Source organism: Salmo trutta, chromosome 24, assembly GCF_901001165.1.
Source record: "Salmo trutta chromosome 24, fSalTru1.1, whole genome shotgun sequence".
NCBI lineage: Eukaryota > Metazoa > Chordata > Actinopteri > Salmoniformes > Salmonidae > Salmo > Salmo trutta.
Genome location: NC_042980.1, coordinates 28,111,557 through 28,135,780, shown reverse-complemented (window position 1 = coordinate 28,135,780; position 24,224 = coordinate 28,111,557). Strand labels below are relative to the sequence as shown.

General features: G+C 40.4%; 2 protein-coding genes across 4 annotated transcripts in view; both read right to left on the bottom strand.

The window, feature by feature from the left end:
* Positions 1-2,743: 2,743 nt before the first annotated feature.
* On the bottom strand, positions 2,744-8,572 carry LOC115160520 (S-formylglutathione hydrolase; the record flags this gene model as incomplete). The annotated part of the gene is given in 8 exon segments (XM_029710688.1): positions 2,744-3,677; positions 3,808-3,913; positions 3,915-3,964; positions 4,104-4,193; positions 4,273-4,299; positions 4,302-4,364; positions 4,463-4,582; positions 8,495-8,572. Coding segments are annotated over 8 exon segments (603 nt in total), but the record flags the coding sequence as incomplete, so codon positions are not given.
* Positions 8,573-20,370: 11,798 nt separating this feature from the next.
* Positions 20,371-24,224, bottom strand: part of htr2aa (5-hydroxytryptamine (serotonin) receptor 2A, genome duplicate a) — a 41,584-nt gene continuing 37,730 nt past the window's right edge. The window contains exons 3-4 of one of the 3 annotated variants that reach the window (XM_029711706.1): positions 20,908-21,729; positions 20,371-20,820 (exon numbers count right to left, since the gene is read on the bottom strand). In XM_029711706.1, the coding sequence (XP_029567566.1) occupies positions 20,819-20,820; positions 20,908-21,729 (824 nt within the window). In that variant the 3' untranslated portion in view covers positions 20,371-20,818. Of the gene's footprint in view, positions 21,730-24,224 lie in introns of all 3 variants that reach the window. The other 2 variants (XM_029711707.1, XM_029711705.1) reach the window with 2 other exon arrangements.

Below are 24,224 nucleotides of genomic sequence, written 5' to 3'. Positions count from 1 at the left end.
TGCAGTGCTGTTTCTTCATATGGGTTATTCAGCATACTTCCACATACATCTGTACTGTATGTTCACTCATCACCATAGTTGCATTGAGGTGTCTTTTTGATTGACCTGTTTTTTTTCTGCCTCCTCGTCTCTCTTTCTGTCCCACTCGCCATCTCCTCTCCCTCCTCCCCCGACTCTCTATCTATCTCTCTGTCTCTCTCCTCTGTCTCTCTCCTCTGTCTCTGTGTGGAACCTGGACAGGATAAGCTGTGTCTGCCTCATCACATACTAGAGGAGAAGGGTATGATCAAGGTGAGCGTGACGGTCCAGGCGCTGGTGGATGAGACCTCAACCAAGCAGGCTCTCTTCACGTGAGAGGGAAGGAGACCACTTAGTCTGGGGTTCATTTTGTCAAAGTGACGAACACAGTTGCCATTGTACCTCCTGAAATAGCCTTTTCCAAGGGACTGTAGCCTACATCTCAGTCTTCCTTTCGTGATTCTTACAACCAGGGTTTCAAGTTATAACGTGATGCATGGGGTGCCCTAAAACACAGTAGTGGGCTGTACTAATGTGGATATTCGAAGCTGACAGAGGTGTCCACATTGGTTCTTAATTCTTACAGGAGTGCCCTGGTTTGTTATGGGAGCCTCCAGTACCCTTGGACACTCCTGTAGCTTGAACCCTGCCTACAACTTCTAGCATGCTGCACTGTGTATGATTGACTATGCATTTCATGGGCTGTCAGTTTCCACCCCTCTATTCCTAAGGACAGCTATTATCACCCTCACTAATTTCCAACTAGACACCTAACACTCCAACATAGCGGCCTCTCTGCTACAGCTTCCCTATTTAAAGATATTTATAATAAATATGGTCAAGTGGTTGAGAGTTGTATCCATTGAAAAGAATCCCCCAAATATTTTTCTCTAAGTAATATATTTTAGGTATAGTTCTGTATATTGTATGTTTTACTTTGAATTTGTCTCTCACCTCGTCTGTAGAGATTGAAGTGTTGTCCTAAGATTGTGGGAACCTGGTGTTTTTGAATTGGAATCTGTGGGTATGTAACTCAGGGGAGGGTGTGGGCTTACACACTTATGATCCATTCCGTAGACTGCTTATTTGTCAATGGTATTACTTGCGTGTGTGTGTGTGTGTGACTGCATGTGTGAGAGATGGAATGAAAAAGAGCGAAGCAAAGCGTTTATGTCCTAGTACATTCTATACTGCTAAAGAACCTCGAAGTGTCTGGTGATGCTGACCATGTCAGGTGGTCATGTAGGACCAGCAAAGTAACTAAAATGCATTCACTGATTTAGAGACTGTTAGCAGCATCTGAAGAGTAGTGCTTGAGTGCCCAATATCCTACTACTACACAAACAGCAGAACACTTCAATATAAGCATACTAGGTGTGTGTGAGTGAGCGGTGGAGTTTTTTTTTATTGTACAGATATAATGCATTTTCTACAGCTTGGTATCCAAAGCTTAAGCAGTAAAATCAAACACAATGTTTCACTGGATAGATTTGACAGTTGCCAAAACAACTAAACAGTTTTTTTTCAGAGCCACTTATGAGACTTATGATCTAATGTCTTTAGTATGGTAATATCTTTTTTTCTGAGAAGTTGTGATGTGATGATGGTTTGTGCAAGTGGGTTTCGTATTTAGAAAGTATTTAACTTTATTAATATTATTTAGTAAAATATTTTAGTTAAACTAACAGTCGCTGCCATACATAATCAGCCACACTCCTCAGGCAAAGTGAACAATCTCTTAGAATCAGGATCTGGAGTGATCTCGTTAACATGGCTATAATGCAAAGTAATAATATTTACAACAGTACTACTATTTATGTACAGCTAACTGCCAAAACAGCTTCAATGCACTTTAATGCGCCTTGGCATATATTCTACAAGTGTCTGGAACTCTTGGAGGGATGCAACACCATTCTTCCACGAGTAATTCCATAATTTGGTGTTTTGTTGATGGTGATGGAAAACGCTGTCTCAGTCGCCTCTCCAGGATCTCCCATAAGTGTTCAATTGAGTTGAGATCTGGTGACTGACACACACACACACTTAAAATGATGGGCAACTGGGAATTTTTCTACATGACCCTAAGCAGGATGAGATGTTTTAATTGCTTAATTAACTCAGGAATCACACCTGTGTCGAAGCACCTGCTTTAAATATAATTTGTATCCCTCATTACTCACGTGTTTCCTTTATTTTGTCAATTACCTGTATATAATGTAGCTTATATTTAATATAATTCACAATGCATAAATAAAATGTCAAAAATATGCACATTAATCCTACTTTAATACTCAAAGTAATTCCCTTTCCACTTAGCTAAATATAACTACTAACGGGTAAAAATACCAGTATCCCAGTTTTAACTTTCCTTCAATATTTTGATGATCGACCAGAGAGATGTGGAGACTGAACGGAAATGTGACAGGGATATTTGATAAGTAAGAGAAAGTTGCTGTGTGGTTTGTTTTACTTAGTCATTATGGAGGTTTGGGCCATGCGCTGCAAACCTTTTTAGAACCTTAACGAGGGGATTTTACATGAAAAGAGATCATTACTTTACTATTCATTGATTAGTCAGTCAATCCCTTTGACCTTTTGGGAGGTTGATGTTTATTGTCATGAATCTTGCCCTGGAGACAGAATTAAGGATTTCTGCTAGACGGGCCAGCTGCAAAGTCAAAGTTGGCTATATTGAAAAAATTCATGAAAAAATAATTGTTTTACATTTATGGTTGGGCATTAGGGTTAGCGGTGTGGTTAGGGTTCAAATCTGATATGACTTTGTGGCTGTGCCAGCTAGTGACCACTCTGCAGAGCTGCCTGCAGGGCAAGATTCATGACAATAAATGCCAACCTGCCTTTGGGAGTGGCTGTGTGGCTGCCTATGGGACTGAAATGATCTGCACTTTAAAAATAAATATTTATAGTTTTGTTTTGGCAACTAACAAATCTGAACTCCATTTTGATTTAGAAATGTGTGTATGGCATAATATGAAATTAATTTGAACTATATCATTGTGAGAAATGTTTTTACCACAGTGTAACTGTTGACTGCTGAGTGTTGAGCAGTTGTTTTCTACCTTTCTCTGTATATAGTCCTGAAAGCTTGTATTCACAGTTTTGTACTTATGATTGGGAGGACATTTATTTGAAAGTGATTTTTTTTTTTTTTTTCATTTTTATGTACCATATACAATTTCGTACCTTTTGTCAAATTGGTGTATTTGTTGTACAGCCATTTGGATTTGATTGCATGAAACACAACTTTAACGTCACCGTAACTGCTGTGAATACTGTATATATTTCTCATCACTTTGAGTAAAGACCTAGTCTGAAAAAACTGTCTTATGTTTGGTCTTTAGTCCACATGTATTTTGTATTGGTCTCAGATGTCAGTGTGTTGTCTTTTTCTCAGCTTGACTCAACACAGCAGGTGTGTTCATTTCAGCTCACCAGGCGTATCAGGTTAATGTCAGTTCATCAGGCACCTACGTCTCTCTGTATTGGACAGGTGCATAGTAGCAGGTGCACAGTTGGGAGGAGAAGGCATAGAGGAGAAAGCCTGGGGTTCTGGTCCAGCAGTCATGGTCTTAAGCGTTGAGGAACTTGGCATGGTGCTTGACGTGGTCGTTGATGAAGAAGTAGCTATGGTCGTAGCCCTGATGGAGACACGGACATTACAATAACACTGTTCATCTGGTACAATACACAATAATTCTAAAGTACAGTACATTAAATTGTTAAATATCAAACAGTTGCTGTAGTTGGCCACAGGGTGGAAGCACTGACTGGCTGCAGCCTGAACATCACAGGGATCTTCTCTGAGCAGAAGGCGATCAGGTTGTCAGGAAGCAACTGACTGGCCGACAGGAACTAGTCATCACTGCCCTGGTTGATCCAGCTGAGGGCCGGAGTAGGACGCTGCCAGCACCGTGACATCATATGCCTGGCGAATGGGAGGAGAGCGAGCGGGATGATTCCATTTATTGGTCTGGAATTCTATTCCACCAGCAGGGATCTCTAGTTGGTGTTTAGTGTGAATTGATCCCTTTGATTTGTTCACCCCCCCCAGGCCCATACTATACCTCCCGGGCTTTCTTGTCTTTTCCCAGGTAGCCATTGAAGGCTTTCTGGCTGGGGTTGCAGATGGTGGCAAACAACAGACACAGACTGTAGAGGGGTGGGGGCTTCATTCACATGTGTATATTACATCATGCCTATATCATGAGTTGTAAGACTGTGACTTGCCATGCCTTTTCCAGGGTTCTTCAGGGCTCCGTGTTCCCCCCCATGGAGTGGCCAGAAATAGACATCTTCTCTGGGTCAGTGGGGAAGTTAGCGTTGATCTAATGAGAGAGTTGAGAGCACGGGGAAGAGTTGTATCAGGGACAGCAGTATCAGGGGATTCACAATAGTAAATGCTATTATCATGTGACCCACACACCACCTCCGTGATGTAGGCGTACATGCGGTAGTTGCTCTTCCAGGGCTCCTGGGTGGCGTTGACATAGAAACCAGCCCCTGTGCCAAAGTCCCAGCTCTTTACCCTCAATGTTACCACCACCTGAACACCACAGAAAGACAGGGAACAAGTGAGGGTGTTAGTGATAAATGTGTGTGCGGTTGGTCATACGTGGGCTGGTGTCTGGTGCAACGATGATGATTCCATGCTCAGAAGCTGCCTGCCAGCATTGGTGATGAAGTTCTGCTCCATGCATGTCAATCCTGGTTAGTACAGACACATTAACATTCTCAGAGTCAAATCCATAGAGATGCTGTGTGTTTATCTGCAGATGGAAGTGCATCATACATTGTTAGTTTGTAGAACTCACCTGAGAGCCAGTACAAGACAGGACACTTCCCATTCTCAGCCTTGGGAGGCAGGTAGATGGCAAAATTCATTTTACACTTGAGCTCAGTGCTGGACAACAACATGCATTATGTTACATTTATGACTAGTTTTCCACCAAAGGTGGATGGGAAATCAATGGTATATAATATATAAAACGACATTAATTCAAAAAACTCTGCATTGATGTATTACAAATGTGGCTATAGTCACGTGAGATTTACCTTCTGGTAGCCACTTGGGTGAGGGCCATAAGTGTTACATAATTATTGGAATTCTTTCAAAAATCTTGCTGCTAAAGTTTTGCTTAAAATATAACACTGCATTTTTTTTTTTAACTACTAGAATGTTATGCATGTTAAAAATGAAAGTCGCGGCTCATAGTCCACAGCTGCATGCAAAAAATAGAATAGAAAATTGTTCGAATGTCATTGGACAGCCAGGGCAGAGAACTCGACCAAGAAGAGGATCCCAAAACAACACTAGCTGGATACCAGCCACATGAAGACTTCAGGTTTTCGGATTTTGCTTTCAAAATAAAAGTTCGTGATAAAACGCTATGCGTACGATACGAAATATTTTTTGTAGCTTTGCAATCAATGCATGTTAAAATTCTGTAAAAAAAAGTAATAAAAATGAACAATTAAGTACAATGGGTAAAATCTAAACTAAACTAAATATAAACTACTTTATATAAGCTAAATAAAGCCTATATGGTGGAGCACATTGAGAAATGGTTGGAGCTTAAGTAGAGGAATGTCAAGAACATAATATACAATTAATTATTTTGATTGTATGAGTCTTATTTATTGGTGCTATTGTTCAAGGATGCAATTTTGAAATGTAATGTTTAAGAAAGGTATTGCTGTATTTTTGTTGTATTGCACAAACAAATTGCACTGTACAGGAAAAAATATAAGATTGTGTCTAAAACTGGGGTCCCTAGAATACAAATCAGATGTGTTTGAACAAAAAGCTAAGTAATAGGAAGTGTTGCAGGACTTTTACTGTGGTCAAACTGCTTAAAATTGGGTGCCTGGACACTATGTACAAATATAACACTGTATAGGAAAAACTATAATTTGTGCCGATGTAAAAGTGGGGTGGGAAGTACTCAAAATCTATATATGGTGTTAATTTGAGTGTTGCTGGCCTTTCACTCCGCCCATTACATGGGCCACAATGCAAATCACAGCATTTGCATTACATATGGCCTTATAGAGAGAGAAATATGATTTGTGCCGATTTAAAAGTGAGTAGGGGAGTACGCAGTAGGGTCTATAGAATCTATATATGATCTCATTTCATGAGGTTCTGATATATACGGAGTGTTTCTGGACTTTTACTGTGGCCTAACAGCTTAAAATGGGGTGCATGGACACTACGGTACAAATATAGCACTGTACAGGACAAACTATTATTTGTGCCATTGTTTCATTCTCAAGTTTTTCTTTCAGTAATTGCAGTGACTTGATTTAATCAGAATCCAAAAAGTGATTTATTTGTGCGTTGTTCAGATTTGATGTTTCTCAACACTGATGTATCTAGTCCAATGCCACTTCTGTTCTGAGCGGCCAAACATCGGAGGTCGGCGTTGGCTGTTCATTCCCTGTGCACCTTATATGCGGCAGTATTATGTAATGGCAATGCAAGTTGGTCCGTCTCTGGAGCTCGAAATGGTCTTTATACCATCTTCATCTGAATGTATGATATCGCCTGAATATGAGACATGGAAATCTAGTGCATTCGCAGTGTCCAGAAGAACTAATTTTAGCTTGCATGAAGAATGGCTACAGTAAACCATTTATTTTAAGATATGTCTTTTTATATCCTTTTCTGAGCCACTGAAAATTGATATAAAAAATGTACTACCCAGTAAGGATTGGACTCTTTAATCTTTCCTGCAAATAGGCTTACCCATGAAAACCTTTTGAAATACCTACCACTTCAAAATTTGGCTCATCTGACAAAGCACATTTCAATGTATCCTCGCTTATTTCAATGTATGCTGCTCATCTGACTCAGTTGTCCTCATCTGATAAACCTCTAACACAACTTTCTGTCTCAAAGTGCTAGTTTCATTCCCAATGTCTTGGGAATTAAAACAACCACTTTTACATCGGCACCACTGACACTTCCTCATACGAACTCTTGGCCACATCAGGATGAATGTAGCAGGTTCTATATCCTCAAAAGTGTATACATTTTGCATATTAAGTTTGCAGTCTGAGGGTCTTCTCTGAGCAGTTGACATTTCCTCATTTAAACTCTCCACAGGCAATAGGTTTAGAACCTAAGCCTCATTTACATGATCTGTTTGTACCATTTTGTTTAATTTCACCTTGTTGTCAGTAGCAATATAATGTAGAAATGTGTCACAGTCGTGTAGATATGACAGTCTATCTTTGTTGCAGTCTTTGAAGAAGTTGGCTTCTTAATAACGAATCACCTGTTAATAATCGGTATTTGGCACCTCCATTATTAGCGCAAGGCAAGTGCTTGAAAGTCGTGTACAGAATGGCATTTTATTTCACAGTAGCTAAAAACATTTTTTTACTGTTAAGGTGTTTTGTGTTTCCAACTGATATTTAACAGAAAAATAGTAAATGAATTTGTTTTGGAATTAATATAACATGCAGGATTAAATTAAAGGCATTACAAGAGACTGAACATTTTGGTTGGTAGAACCCCAACTGAGTATTTTCCACCCCAGTTTATTTGCAATTATTAAAATATTACATCACATTAATATGCTTTAGGGTCACATATTTGCCATGTATTTGGAGATAGGCTGACAGTGACAACTCTAAAAGTGTCCATGGTGCAAATGTCAACATAAAACTTCCTATGACCTGTTTTGTATTGTAGGGATTCTAGTGAGTAGACTGGACCCTGGTTTTATGGACACACAATCTATTGTTTTCCCTGTACAGGGCTATACTTGTACCATATAGTGTCCAGGCAACCCACTTTAAGCTGTTTGACCACAGTAAAAAAACAGAAACCCATGACATGACACAATATATACATTCTACAGACCCAACTGAGTATTCCCTACAACACTTTTACTGTGGCACTTAAAGTTTTAGCTCTATATGCCAATATGAATTCCATATTCAGTGATTCGCATTGTGGCCATTTATTTGACCTTGGAACATGTTTTAAAACCAAAATTGATTCATCGTTAATGTGTAGACAATTATAAATACAAGTTTTTGACACGTTTCTGCTGTTACGTGGGGAACTTTTATTTTGAACGTTTCCGAAATTCCCTGAAGTACTTTTCTTTTAGCGTTGCTGACGATACGCTGATCAATACAGTCAACGCTCTAGTTAGCCAACTTGAACAATAACATCTGCAAAAAGCACCAACTTGAACGTATGCAGCCTCTGGAAAGCGCTAGGTAAACTCACGGGGCTAAAAGTCTTAAGAGGATGAGCATGCAGCTACTGTAAATTACGAACAGAACGTGCAACATTGTATAGGTTTATGTATAGCTTGTCTGGCTTATTCTAGCCATTCCTATCCTACAAGCAAGCTGCAATTTTGCATGTTCCCGTAACTTGTACGTTGTGATTATAGCTAGATGCACTGCAAATAATGATATATGATGTACACTGACATACCTTGTTTAAATTACGACTGAAGGGAGTAACTTCACTTTGGCTACTTCCCCACTGGTTGGGTTCCAGAGTCCAGCGTGTGGTTAACGTAAGACGTCATGAGGACGCCTCCCCTTCCATCTCCATTCTATAAGTATATGACGACAAGCCACCGAAGGGTGGCGCTGTTGTCAAGGAAAAGTTGAGAGGCCCCTGAGTAAACTGTAAAACTATTGCAATGTCTCCCTGTTGAAAAACATAACTATTTAAAAATGTTTGACCTAAAAAAGGAAGCAGATAGTAGCATGATCTATTCTCTGTTCATCAGAGTCTGTCTGCCTGCCTTACTAATTATTATGTATTATTCTTTTAAATATTATGTAAAATGTGTTTTACTTATCTGAGTCACTTCCTGTAATTAAACCATTCAACTAAAATCATGTACTACCAGATAGCAATTGCTTCCTGGAATAAACAATGCTTACATTTCTGCTAGGACTAGGCCCACATGAGTGCCTCCCCACTGGGCAAAAAATGGTTGAATCAACATTGTTTCTACTTCATTTCAACTACAAATATTCCATGTGATTCCATTGAATCAGTGTGGAAAACTGATTACATTTTCAAAAGTCATCACCGTAAGGGAATTTAGTCTTTTTTTCACCCAACTTTGAACCTAAATCCAATGACATGTTGACATTTTGTGTTGATTTCAAGTTAAATTCACGTTAGTTGACAACTCAATCAAATGTAAATCAAAACTAGATGTGGAACTGACATCTGTGCCGAGTGGGTCATCTCCCCGAATGCAATCAGGGCTGGCGGTAATACGTTATATTAGTACCTGTATTAACACGCCTCATCAAAAAACAAATTGGAACCTTGGAATAACAAGAAGCTCGCTGGAGCGAGATGACGTTAATCAGCAGAATAATTAGCTCTCTCCAATATAATGATGTGTCTTACAGACCTGAGGTCATTTAAGTTGCTGCAGCATAATCAAAGTGGAAATGCTCATCAGCTCAAAATAAACCTTGAACGGCTACAGTCTAGTTTGAAGAAGCCATCAGCCATCTCGCTCTTGTGGATGGTTGAATGATCCTCATTCACCAGCACTTTTGTTGGTGACGCATGCATTCTGCGTAAAAGTGTCAAGTAGCCATTTGGATTGAGGGCCCTTCTCTTGTCAAATAAGGTTCTTTATGATTATGCAGCTGGGCATGTGCTTGTATATGAATCCTTTACAGTGACTTCAGAAAGTATTCACACCCGTTGACTTTTTCCACATTTTGTTGTGTTACTGCCTGAATTTAAAATTAATAAAATGGAAGAATTTTTGGTCAAAGTGAAATTGTTATATTTTCGAAAATTTTACAAATCAATTAAAAATGAAAAGAGGAAATGTCTTTAGTCAATAAGTATTCAAGCCATTTGTTATGGCAAGCATAAATAAGTTCAGGAGTAAACATTTGCTTAACAAGTCACATAATAGGTTGCAATAATAATGTTTAACAGTGAATTTCAAACACAGATTCAAAGACAAAGTCCAAGGAGGTTTTGCAGTGCCTCACACAGAAGGGCACCTATTGGTAGATGGGCCAAAAAATAAACGGACATTGAATATCCCTTTGAGCAGAGTGAAGTTATTAATTACACTATGGGTGGTGTATCAATACACCCAGTCCTAACTCAGTTGCCGGAGAGGAAGGAAACCACTCAGGGATTTCACCATAAGGCCAATGGTGACTTTAAAACAATTACAGATTTTAATGGCTTTGATAGGAGAAAAGTGAGGATGGATCAACAACATTGTAGTTACTCCACAATACAAACCTAACTGACTGAGTGAAAAGAAACATACATCCTGTTTTTAACAATGCACTAATGTAGTTCTGTAAACAATGTGGCAAACCAATACATTTTTTGTCCTGAATACAAAGTGTTGTTATGTTCAGGGCAAATCTAATACAACACATTACTGAGTACCACTCTCCATATTTTCAAGCAATAGTGGTGGCTGCATCATGTTATGGGTATACTTGTAATTGTTAAGTACTGAGAGTTTTTTTCAGGATAAAAAAGGAAACAGAATGGAGCTAAGCACAGGCAAAATCCCAGAGGAAAACATGGTTCAGTCTGCTTCACACCAGACACTGGAGAAGAATTCACCTTTCAGCAGGACAATAACCTACTATAAAACACAAGGCCAAATCTACACTGGAGTTGCTTACCAAGAAGGCAGTGAATGTTCCTGAGTGGCCGAGTTACAGTTTTGACTTAAATTTACTTGAAAATCTATGGCAAAACCTGAAAATGGTTGTCTAGCAATGATCAACAGCCAATTTGACAGAGCTTGAAGAATTTTGAAAAGAATAATGGGCAAATGTTGCACAATCCATGTGTGGAAAGCTCTTAGAGACTCACAGCTGTAATCACTGTAAAAGGTGCTTCTAAAAAGTATTGACTCAGGGGTATGAATACTTATGTTAATGAGAAATTATTAATATAATTATAAAACATATATGTGTGTGTGTGCTTCATTTAGTCCTAGTTGAGCAATATAGTTGGGCAAGTGTTGGTCCCATGTTTCATGAGCTGAATAAAAGATCCCAGAATTTTTCCATATGCACAAAAAGCTTATTTCTCTCAAATTTGGTGCAGAAATTTGTTTACATCTCTATTAGTGAACATTTCTCCTTTGCCAAGATAATCCATCCACCTGACAGGTGTGGCATATCAAGAAGCTGATTAAACTGCATGGTCATTACACAGGTGCACCTTGTGCGGGGGACAATAAAACACCACTCTAAAATGTGCAGTTTTGTCACACAACTCAATGCCACAGATGTCTCATGTTTTGAGGGAGCGTGCAATTGGCACGCTGACTGCAGGAATTTTCACTAGAGCTGTTGCCAGAGAATTGAATGTTCATTTCTCTACCATAAGCTGCCTAGAACATTGTTTTAGAGAATTTGACAGTACGTCCAACTAGCCTCACAATTGGGATTTATTGCTTTGTTTTGTTTTCTATGCCTTGTGAATACAGGCCCACTAAGAGGCCTGAGGATTGATAAATACTATTTTCATTGTCACTGTTTATGTAGTGTATCAACATCTTACATAATGGATGGAGTCAATATGAGACAAAAAATATGGAAAGATCCATCTCAATATCACGCATTGTGGATAATACTTAAGATATGAATACATTAACATGTGTGACATGGAATGTCAATGGAATTGTGCAGCCAGAGAAAATAATTAAGGTATGTTCTTATTTTAAAAAGAAAGCATCTGTTTTTTTTTACAAGAAACTCATCTATCAGCATTAGAAAGTGAAAGGTTTGGGTGAGCTTGAGATGGATTGGCGTGCTCTTCCACTGACTCCTCAAGATTCTGAGGAGTATCAATTCTCATTAATAAAAAAACTCCCATTTAAGTCTACATAAATTACAACTGACCCAAATGGACGTTTTATAATGATAAAAGGAAACCTGTCACAAGAAAAAGTCACTTTATTGACTTGCTATTGCCCAAATGAAGACGACCCAAAATTAATTAACGACTTTATACTAAAATGATCTCAATGTTACAGGAATATTATATGGCGGGCGATTTTAACTGTGTATGGACTGCAACTTTAACCAAGTCATCAACTAAACTATACCCTTTTCCTAACATGACCTGTGTTGCTCAGCTGGTAGCGCATGGCGCTTAGAAAGCCAGGGATGGGTGTTCCCCAGTTTCTGTGTTGTTGTGGGTTTGTATGTGTGTGTATTTCAGGAAATGGCTTCCTGGATTCTAAGCAGCTGATTGGTCGGCCCCATCGCAGGGGATACAGCCGTCTCTGCAATTACCAACTCCTTCTCCAGCTTGATAAAAGCCAGTGTTCCTTCCCCAGGGAAGAGAGCTTCTTTTTATGTCCTGTGTTGATTGTTGTGGTGGTCAGTAAAGGTTTTGTGGATATTATTTTGTAGCCACTCCTTCTGAGTTATGTGTATGCCAATAGGACTTTGTGTTTTTTGGTTATTGAAATTGTTCACTTAAAGTATTAGTAATTATTCTGTTTCATTTGTTCCCAGGGGAGGAAGGGGAACACACCTTGGTCGTGTTTAAGCAAGAGTCCTGCGGGCATACACTCTCATGCCCACAACTCATATTAAAGAATTCACTTTTTTATTGTAAACTTGGCATGGGAAACATATGTTAACATTGCCAAAGCAAGTGAAGTAGATAATATACAAAAGTATATACAAAAACAATAAAAATGAACAGCAATCATTACACTCACAGAAGTTCTGAGTAAAGGGTCTGAAAGTACTGAGTAAAGGGTCTGAATACTTACGTAAATGTGATATTTCCGTTGTTTTTTTAAATACTTTTGCAAAAATTTCTAGAAACCTGTTTTCGCTTTGTCGTTATGGATCGTGTGTAGATTGATGAGGGGGGGGAAAAACAATTTAATACATTTTAGGAAAAGGCTGTAACATAACAAAATGTTGAAAAAGTCAAGGTATCTGACATTTTCCGAATGCAGTACCAGTCAAAAGTTTGGACACACCTACTCATTCAAGGGTTTTTCTTTATTTTTACTATTTTCTACATTGTAGAATAATAGTGAAGACATCAAAACTATGAAATAACACATATGGAATCATGTAGTAACCAAAAAAAAAGTGTTAAACAAATCAAAATATATTTTATATTTGAGATTCTTCAAAGTAGCCACCAATTTGCCTTGATGACAGCTTTGCACACACTTTTTTTAAATATTTTTTTCTCACAAATTTGTTTACATCCCTCTTAGTGAGAATTTCTAATTTGCCAATATAATCCATCCACCTGACAGGTGTGGCATATCAACAAGCTGATTAAACAACATGATCATTACACAGGTGCACCTTGTGCTGGGGATAATAAAAGGCCACTCTAAAATGTGCAGTTTTGTCACACAACACAATGCCACAGATGTCTCATGTTTTGAGGGAGTGTGCAATTGGCACGCTGACTGTAGGAATGTCCACCAGAGTTGTTGTCTTAGAATTTTATGTTCATTTCTCTACCATAAGCTGCATCCAACGTCGTTTTTGAGAATTTGGCGGTCTGGTGGTCTGAGCCGAGCCACCCGGACAGCTGATGAAATTATGGGTTTGCACAACCGAAAAATTGCTGCACAAACTGTCAGAAACCGTCTCAGGGAAGATCATCTGCGTGCTCGTTGTGAACAGAGTGCCCCATGGTGGCGGTGGGGTTGTGTTATGGGCAGGCATAAGCTACGGACAACGAATACAATTGCATTTTATTGATGACAGTTCGTGACGAGATCCTGAGGCCCATTGTTGTGCCATTCATCAGCCGCCATCACCTCATGTTTCAGCATGATAATGCACGGCCCCATGTCACAAGGATCTTTAAACAATTCCTGGAAGCTGAAATGTCCCAGTTCTTCCATGGCCTGCATACTCACCAGACATGTCCCCCATTGAGCATGTTTGAGATGCTCTGGATCGACGTGAACGTCAGCATGTTCCAGTTCCCGCCAATATCCATGAACTTCGCACAGCCATTGAAGAGGAGTGGGACAACATTCCACAGGGCACAATTAACAGCCTGATAAATTCTATGCAAAGGAGATGTCACACTGCATGAGTCAAATGGTGATACTGACTGGTTTTCTGATCCACGCCCCTACCTTTTTTTGTGACCAACAGATGCATTTCTCTTTTCCCAGTCACGTGAAATCCATACATTAGGGCTTAAATGTATTATTTAAATTGACTGATTTCCTTATATGAACTGTAACTCAGTAAAATCTTTGAAATTGTTGCATGTTGCACTTCTATTTTTACTCAGTATAGTTAATGTAAATTTGCGCGATTTAAGACCTATGAAAAAACACCCAAATTAATTACAGATTTCTTGAGTTATCTTTAATTAATTCAGACGATTTTGAGGAAGTGTATACTGGCTACGGCGTCACAAGAGGGACAAACAGTACTATTTCCTCTTTATTCTCGTTTTTCAAGCAAAGGTCTTTAAGGGAGTATACGAGGCACAGATGTTCACTTTGCCTAGCTGAGTTCTGCTAGGAGAAAACGAAACCTAGTATGCAGATGACATTAGGACTCGCCACTCAGTGGTTGTGCTGTCTGTTTGGTTCAGTTGTTGTAGCCTTTGATGGACCAATATGGGCCGAGAGTAAATCTTTACTGTTTTTCTTTTGTTTGAACCATGTGTGGACAAAGTGATGCTCCTCTTCTAACTGTTGAGCACTGAAGACAGAGTGAAACACACTTGCCTGATTAAAGGTTTGTGTTAAATTACCTCCCTGACAAAGACACAAATGACCTAATAAATGGATTGTTGTGTGTGTGTGTGTGTGTGTGTGTGTGTGCGTGCGTGCTTGCGTGCGCTGCTAACTCGCATGCACTCCCTTGAAGATGTAACCAAACAATCAAACTGCCCACTGCTAACAATGACTTCATTGGTTGTTGCCACATTGAGATGTACCGTGTGCCTCATAATCAAATACCAACACATTCCACCTCATGATGTAGGACTGCCAGTCGATGACTGCCATAGGCCAGAGAGGGAAGCTGTTTGAAATTCCGCTCTGTTTTTCAGTTATATCTCATTGCTGAGATCGAACATTGGTCATTGAGGTGTATTAAAATGCATATTGATATTTTTTCATCATAAAATCCATACTGATATTAATACCTACTCCAAGCACTTCACATGACTTTGTTTTTCCTTTGTCTATGGCGAAAGATTAAAAGGAATCGATTAAACTGCTCTGCTGCTGTGAAAATCCAAGCCAAATACACAGAAAAAAAATTCAGGAAAACAGCTTGAATGAGATGAATTAGAGATTAAAGCCCTTGTTAGAAACAGTAATTATTTCTCCTCTGTGAGAACATTTTCAAAGGCTTATTGAAGTAAAGGATAAACACCTCAGCCTTGTTAAAAACCCATCACCTGTCCACCATTATGATTGACACTAGGGTCACAGTAGCCAGCACTCTGACAGCATCTCTCACTCTCTCGCTCTCATTCTTCCCTCCATCCCACTGACTGTCTTGTTTCCCCGTTTTCAGTTGCTCTAGGTCTCTTACGCTCCTTTCTCCCCATTCTTAATCAGTCTGCACTCTAGACTGACACAAGCTCAGTCCCTAAAAGAAATCATGGAGACTAGAATAGGAGCCTATCATACCCTTTCTCCTCTCTCCTTCCCTCTCTCCTCATATTTCTAATTCATTCATCCCTTCTCCCCACCCAGCTACTGAAGGAATTCCCAAATAATAATTGAATTAATGAGACCTAAATTAAACTCCTGTACCCCCTTCTTTTACTCCTCTTCACATTACCTTAGGTGGCCGTGTCTTGATGTAAGACAGGGAGGACCATCTGGCCCCAGTCTCCAGGCTGGGAATTGCCTTTGTTGTTTTTCATGTATATGTTATGTAGTTATGTTAGGCTTCAACTTGTTTTAATTGGGCTTTTTTATTATTTCCCTGTGAGAATATACTCATGATCCCATGACATTTGCTTTTTTCTTCCTGGCTAATTACCCATTTCTGTCTGTTGATGGATCACCCAAGTATGGTTTTAAATGGTGAAGAAGTTATAATGATCAGGGCTGATGGCCTTCGTGAATCATTTAGTGGAAGTTGGGTAATTTCAATAAAGAGGGATCGGGGAGCATGACAGGTGGGTTTAGAGATGGCTAATGATGACAGTGCATGGTGTATGTGTGTGTGGCGCTTTACTAATTCTAATACATAGCAGCCATCGTGGACTGGCATTTCACATCCCCACACACTACCTTCATGAATATGATTCTCATACATGAATGATTATCATCATCGTTATCTCATATACTTGATCAGACATGCACCCAAACAAGCACTCAAACATGACAAGCAATTGGGGTGGGTGGGGGGGTGTGTGTGTGTGTATGTGCACATCTGCTTGAGTGTGCGTGCATAAGTGTTATCGAATAACAAGTTTTATCCCCTGAGAGTTGGGTGATAAAACTCCTAAAAGAGATGTTCATTTTTACGTGACGAAAATGAACATTGCCCACACACTTAGACACTTTGCTTCTCCTTGGTCTGCAGTTTAAAAAAACAGGTTTGCTTTGACCAGTCAGATGTACACACTAAAATGACCCCCACTCACTCATAAAGGCTTCAATTTCTATTTTACTTTGATCGGAAAAAAGAAATTCTCATTTGTGTCAAGAAAAAAAATTGACTCCATCAAATACACAAAACTCTCTCCGTCGGAGTTAAAGTGGTTACCCAGGCAACATCAACATTGTCTATGTTTAAAAAAGAAGCATCAGTTCAACGCTTGAGTAGGGTTGAGATCAGAGGAACTGGTGGTAGAGTGGCGATGGTGTGTTCCCTATGAAAAAGAGGGAGGGGTTATAACAGATCACATCAACCATAGGTACAACAACACTTAGTGCAAATGAGTCCCACGCCTTTAAAAGGAAGGCCCTTTAGCCCCCTGCGCTATGCCTAGGAATCTGACAACATATACACTACCATTCAAAAGTTTGGTGTCACCTAGAAATGTCCTTGTTTTTGAAAGAAAAATTATTTATTTTGTCCATTAAAATAACATCAAATTGATCAGAAATACAGTGTAGACATTGTTAATGTTGTAAATGACTATTGTAGCTGGAAACAGCTGATTTCTTTATGGAATATCTACATAGGCATACAGAGGCCCATTATCAGCAACCATCACTCCTGTGTTCCAATAACACTTTGTGTTTGCTAATCCAGTTTATCATTTTAAAAGGCTAATTGATCATTAGAAAACCCTTTTGCAATTGTGTTAGCACAGCTGAAAACTGTTGTGTTGATTAAATAAGCAATAAAACTGTTCATCTTTAGACGAGTTGAGTACCTGGAGCATCAGCATTTATGGTTTCGATTACAGGATCAAAATGACCAGAAACAAAGAGCTTTCTTCTGAAACTCGTCAGTCTATTCTTGTTCTGAGAAATGAAGGCTATTCCATGCGAGAAATTGCCAAGAAACTGAAGATCTGGTACAACGCTGTGTACCACTCCCTTCACAGAACAGCGCAAACTGGCTCTAACCAGAATAGAAAGAGGAGTGGGAGGCCCCGGTGCACAACTGAGCAAGAGGACAAGTACATTAGAGTGTCTAGTTTGAGAAACAGATGCCTCACATGTCCTCAACTGGCAGCTTCATTAAATAGTACCCGCAAAACACCAGTCTCAACGTCAACAGTGAATAGGCGACTCCGGGTTGCTGGCCTTCTAGGCAGAGTTGCAAAGAAAAAACCATATCTCAGACTGGCCAATAAAAATAAAAGACAAAAGAACACAGATACTGGACAGAGGAGCTGTGCCAAGAAGGCCAGCATCTGGGAGTTGCCTCTTCACTGTTGATGTTGAGATGGGTGTTTTGCGGGTATTATTTAATGAAGCTGCCAGTTGAGGACATGTGAGGCGTCTGTTTCTCAAACTAGACATTCTAATGTACTTGTCCTCTTGCTTAGTTGTGCACCGGCCAGTTTGCGCTGTTCTGTGAAGGGAGTGGTACACAGCGTTGTACCAGATCTTCAATTTCTTGGAAATTTCTCGCATGGATTAGCCTTCATTTCTCAGAACAAGAATAGACTGGCGAGTTTCAGAAGAAAGCTCTTTGTTTCTGGACATTTTGAGCTTGTATATGGAACCCACTAATGCTGATGCTACACATACTCAACTTGTCTAAAGAAGGCCAGTTTTATTGCTTCTTTAATCAGAACAACCGTTTTCAGCTGTGCTAACATAATTGCAAAAGGGTTTTCTAATGATCAATTTGCCTTTTAAAATTATTAACTTGGATTATCTAACACAATGTGTCATTGGAACACAGGAGTGATGGTTGCTGATAATGGGACTCTTTACGTCTATGTAGAAATTCCATAAAAAATCAGCCATTTCCAGCTACAATAGTCATTTACAACATTAACAATGTCTACACTGTATTTCTGATCAATTTGATGTTATTTTAATGGACAAAAAGTTTGCTTTTCTTTCAAAAACAAGGACATTTCTAAGTGACCACAAACTTTTGAATGGTAGTGTACATCTTCATTAGCCTACATCCCACCAATACACATTTCTGTATCTTTATACTGCATGAAGGAAACACAAGAAAACACAAAAATTAGCTCCGTATCTTCAGGTAACGACAACAAAAATACACACATTTATTTACGGATGGGCACAATGTATTTACACAAATATATATTTGTATATGGTGTATGATACAGTGCCTTGCAAACGTATTCACCCCCCTTGATATTTTTCTTATTTTGTTGCATTACAACCTGTAATTTAAATGGATTTTTATTTGGATTTCATGTAATGGACATACACAAAATAGTCCAAATTGGTGAAGTGAAATTTAAAAAATTACTTCTTAAATAAAATAAAAATGGAAAAGTGGTGCGTATACGTATTCACCCCCTTTGCTTTGAAACCCGTAAATAAGATCTGGTGCAACTAATTACCTTCAGAAGTCACATAATTAGTTAAATAAAATCCACCTGTGTGTAATCTAAGTGGCACATGATCTGTCACATGATCTCAGTATACATTCACCTGTTCTGAAAGGCCCCAGAGTCTGCAACACCACTAGGCAAAGGGCACCACCAAGCAAGTGGCACCATGAAGACCAAGGAGCTCTCCAAACATGTCAGGGACAAAGTTCTGGAGAAGTACAGATCAGGGTTGGGTTATAAAAAAATATACGAAACTTTGAACATCTCACAGAGCACCATTAAATCCATTATTAAAAAATGGAAAGAATATGGCACCACAACAAACCTGCCAAGAGAGGGCCACCCACCAAAACTCATGGACCAGACAAGGAGGGCATTAATCAGAGAGGCAACAAAGAGACCAAAGAAATCCCTGAAGGAGCTGCAAAGCTCCACAGCGGAGATTGGAGTATCTGTCCATAGGACCACTTTAAGCCGTACACTCCACAGAGCAGGGCTTTATGGAAGAGTGGCCAGAAAAAAGCCATTGCTTAAAGAAAAAAATAAGCAAACACATTTGGTGTTCGCCAAAAGGCATGTGGGAGACTCCCCAAACATATGGAAGAAAGTGCTCGGCTTAGATGAGACTAAAATGTAGCTTTTTGGCCATCAAGGAAAATGCTATGTCTGACACAAACCCAACACCTCTCATCACCCCGAGAATACCATCCCCACAGTGAAGCATGGTGGTGGCAGCATCATGCTGTGGGTATGTTTTTCATCGGCAGGGACTACTGGGAAACTGGTCAGAATTGAAGGAATGATGGATGGCGCTAAATACAGGGAAATTCTTGAGGGAAACCTGTTTCAGTCTTCAAGAGATTTGAGACTGGGACGGAGGTTCACCTTCCAGCTGGACAATGACCCTAAGCATACTGCTAAAGCAACACTCGAGTGGTTTAAGGGGAAACATTTAAATGTCTTGGAACGGCCTAGTCAAAGCCCAGACCTCATTCCAATTGAGAATCTGCGGTATGACTTAAAGATTGCTGTACACCAATGGAACCCATCCAACTTGAAGGAGCTGGAGAAATTTTGTCTTGAACAATGGGCAAAAATCCCAGTGGCTAGATGTGCCAAGCTCATAGAGACATACCCCAAGAGACTTGCAGCTGTAATTGCTGCAAAAGGTGGCTCTACAAAGTATTGACTTTGGTGGGGTAAATAGTTATGCACGCTCAAGTTTTCAGTTTTTTTTGTCTTATTTCTTGTTTGTTTTACAATAAAAAATATTTTGCATCTTCAAAGTGGTAGGCATGTTGTGTAAATCAAATGATACAAACCCCCCAAAAATCTATTTTAATTCCAGGTTGTAAGGTAAGAAAATAGGAAAAAAGCCAAGGGGGTGAATACTTTCGCAAGCCACTGTAGCTTAGGTACTAGTCTGTTTAGTTAACAATCCACTCCTTGATGTGTCATTGTGAAATATCTTTGGCACACAAGGAGTGGAATGTTAACTAAACAGTCTGGTATCCAGGCTATGTGTATGAACATTTTGGGGAAATGTATCCCCTCGTGGCCCCTGGCTATTGCTGATAATTTTGCTTTAGCTCTGTTGTTCTCTTCTGGTGTTACTAGTTTAAGTATTTGTGAGGCAGGTAGTGTCTTTTCCTCTCTCTGTACTTCCTGCTTCCTACAGCTTATCACTGTATTCGTGCGTGGACAGATTTTGATGGGAGTGGACCCTCTCGCTTCACATATTCCTCTCTGGCATGAGTTTCACCACAGAGCTACTGAACACATTCCAGCACAGGAACCTCCGTTCCCAAGGTTTCCTTCTGAAAACAAGGCGAGATCGTGATCAAAACACAGCACATCTCACTAGGATTATGGGAGATTCAGTCCTCACAGGTTCACAGACTCACACACAGCTGATGCTCTCCTCTTGGTCCCTGGGTGCCTTGTCGTTGTCTGAGTTTGATTTGGTCCTCCACCACTGTGGGCCCCATTCCTGAGGGACCCCATTTCCTCCAAAGGCAAGTGGGTGGAGTTGTAGGCCAGTGGAGGGATGGTGTTAACCAACATGAGCTGCAGAGGCTTCCTCTCCGGGCTGTACTGGCAGCGTACGTAGCGGGAGAAGGCTGCACGGTATGTTTTGTTGAACAGAGTGTATACCAGAGGGTTGACGGCTGAGGAGAGGTATCCCACCCACACGAACACGTTCAACAGCCCCCCCATCACCCACGGGTCACAGTTCATGGGGTTGCACACCACTGCCAGCACATTGGTGATGAAGAAGGGACACCACATGACCACGAACAAGAAGAAGACCACACCCAGGACCTTGGTGGCCTTCTGCTCATTGCTGATTGACTGCATGGTACGACGCCCGTACCGCGGGTCCACCCCAGCCCCACCAACCCCTCCTCCTACCCCTCTCGTGTCACGGCTGAGCGAACGCCTGAAGAAGAGCTTCTCTGAGGAGAGCGAGGACTGTGGGAAGAATCCCAGGGTCAGGGTGGCACTCCACTTGGGCCTGGGCACCAGCTGGTCCAGGCAGAGGGTAGCCTCATTCTGCAGGGCGCTGATGGTGAGGAAGTAGGTGACCACCATGATGGTGAGGGGGATGAAGAAGGCCACAAAGGAGCCCACCAGGACGAAACTGTCATCTGTCAGCAGGCAGCTGCCATCTTTAAATACCTTTGTGTGGTCCCGCAGGCCTAGGACAGGGATGGGCATGGAGATACCTACAGAGAGACACAGAGAGAAGTTATTTTGGTGTGAGGTTTGTGTGTTTGTGTGTGTTCCATTTATTGAGATTTCAAAGTAATTTTCTACAGCTTGTCTCTGCCTAAACCAGAGCACCGTGGCGCTTCAAGATTGTACCAGTAATATCAAAAAGTAAAAAAAGTCAACAATCATAGTCAACCTGTTGCTCATTCCAATCATAAATCAAGCCACCAGGGCAGGATCCTCTGGCATTATTAATGCAATAGCCCTCATATCGCCACTGTCTGCCCACCAGGACATATTAACCCTGCAATTTCCCCTCACAGATTCAGTCAGCACTATTATCATTAGCGTCCAATAACTGGATTTGGGAGAGAGAAGGACAGATGCATCTGGAGCCATTCACTATGGCTTTCATCCCCACAGCAACACAGTTAGATGCAGAGACCCTAAGACCCTCAGGGAGGAGGTGCAACTGGCCTGACACTGACTGACATTTTGGGGTTCAGAGCAGGAAAATGGACAGGGAATTAAGATCCCATCACTTTAGGCATGGGTAACATATTCAATGATTTATAACCTCCCATTTGCAAGTATACTGAACAAAAATATAAACGCAACATGCCACCATTTCAAAGATTTTACTGAGTTACAGTTCATATGAGGAAATCAGTAAATTGAAAGTTAACATTCCACTCCTGGACATGTCATTGTGAAACTTCTTTGGCCCAGTTAATTCCTTCGCATCCTGATCCAAAATAAATTAAATAGTCCCTCGTTTTATTACACATTCATGACTTTGCTTGGAAGAAGGATGAGACTTAAACTCAGGAGTAATTTTTGGGGTTGGGGTGGGTTATACATCCTAAATGACTGCTCTGAAACGGCTATTTCCTTGCTCTTCCTCTCTGGGCCAATGAAAGCTCTATTCTCCTGGTAGGTTGGGGTAGTGTTGGGTTATTATTGTACACTATATACACACACACACACACAACACTGACACTCTCACACAAAACCCACACACATTCACATACACTACATACGCACAAACACTTTCACACTCACACTATCATATGTTGCTGCTACTTTGTTCTTTATTTTACTCTTATTATTATCTGTCCTGATGCCTAGTCACTTTACCCTGCCTTCATGTACATATCTACCTCAAATACCTCATACACTTCCACATTGATCTGGTACTGGTACTCCCTGTTTCTAGCTTCATTCTTGTGTATTCTATTCCTCTTGTGTTACTATTTTTAATATTTATATACTTTTTATACTCTGCATTGTTAGGAAGGGCTCGTAAGCAAGCATTTCAGAGTAAAGTCTTCCACTGTTGTATTTGGCACATGTGACAAATACAATTTTATTCGATTTTCTGACAAGGCTACAGTCAGCCTTTTATTGTCATATTTAGGAGGCCAAAAATCCATCAACATGCTTGTATACCCACAATTCGGAAATAGTCAAAAGATAAGTTTTGTCTGCGTTTCTCTTCACCCTGATGATCTCCTCCCACTTGGCACACACTGGTTAAATCAATGTTGTTTCCACGTCATTCCAATGAAATTACCTGGAAACAACAAGAATAGATGTTGAATTGATGTCTATGCCCAGTGGGCCCCCTCTAAAGATATACAGTGCATTTGGAAATGTATTCAGACCCCTTCCCCTTTTCCACATTTTGTTATGTTAAAGCCTTATTCTAAACTGGATTAAATCGTTTTTTCCCCCTCATCAATCTACACGCAATACCCCATATTGACAAATCAGAAACAGTTTTTTGCAAATGTATTAAAAATAACTATTCAGAACTATTCAGACCCTTTACTCAGTACTTTGTTGAAGCACCTTTGGCAGTTATTACAGCCTAGAGTCTTCTTGGGTATGATGCAACAAGTTTGGCACACTTGGGGAGTTTCTCCCATTCTTCTCTGCAGATCCTCTCAAGTTCTGTCAGGTTGGTTGGGGAGCGTCGCTGCACAGCTTTTTTCAGGTCTCTCCAGAGATGTTCGATTGGGTTCAAGTCCAGGCTCTGGCTGGCCACTCAAACTCCAAGTGGGCTGTCATGTGCCTTTTACTGAGGAGTGGCTTACGTCTGGCCACTCTACCATAAAGGTCTGATTGGTGGAGGGCTGCAGAGATGGTTGACCTTCTGGAAGGCTGACCCATCTCCACAGAGGAACTCTGGAGAGCTCTGTCAGAGTGACCATCGGGTTCTTGGCCACCTCCCTGACCAAGGCCCTTCTCCCCCGATTGCTCAGTTTGGCCAGATGGCCAGCTCTAGGAAGTGTCTTGGAGGTTCCAAACTTCTTCCATCTAAGAATGATGGAGGCCACTGTGTTCTTGGGGACCTTCAATGCTGCAGATATGTTTTGCTACCCTTTCCCAGATCTGTGCCTCGACACAATACTGTCTTGGAGCTCTATGGACAATTCCTTTGAGTAATGGCTTGGTTTTTGCTCTGACATGCATTGTCAACTGTGGGACCTTATATAAACAGGTGTGT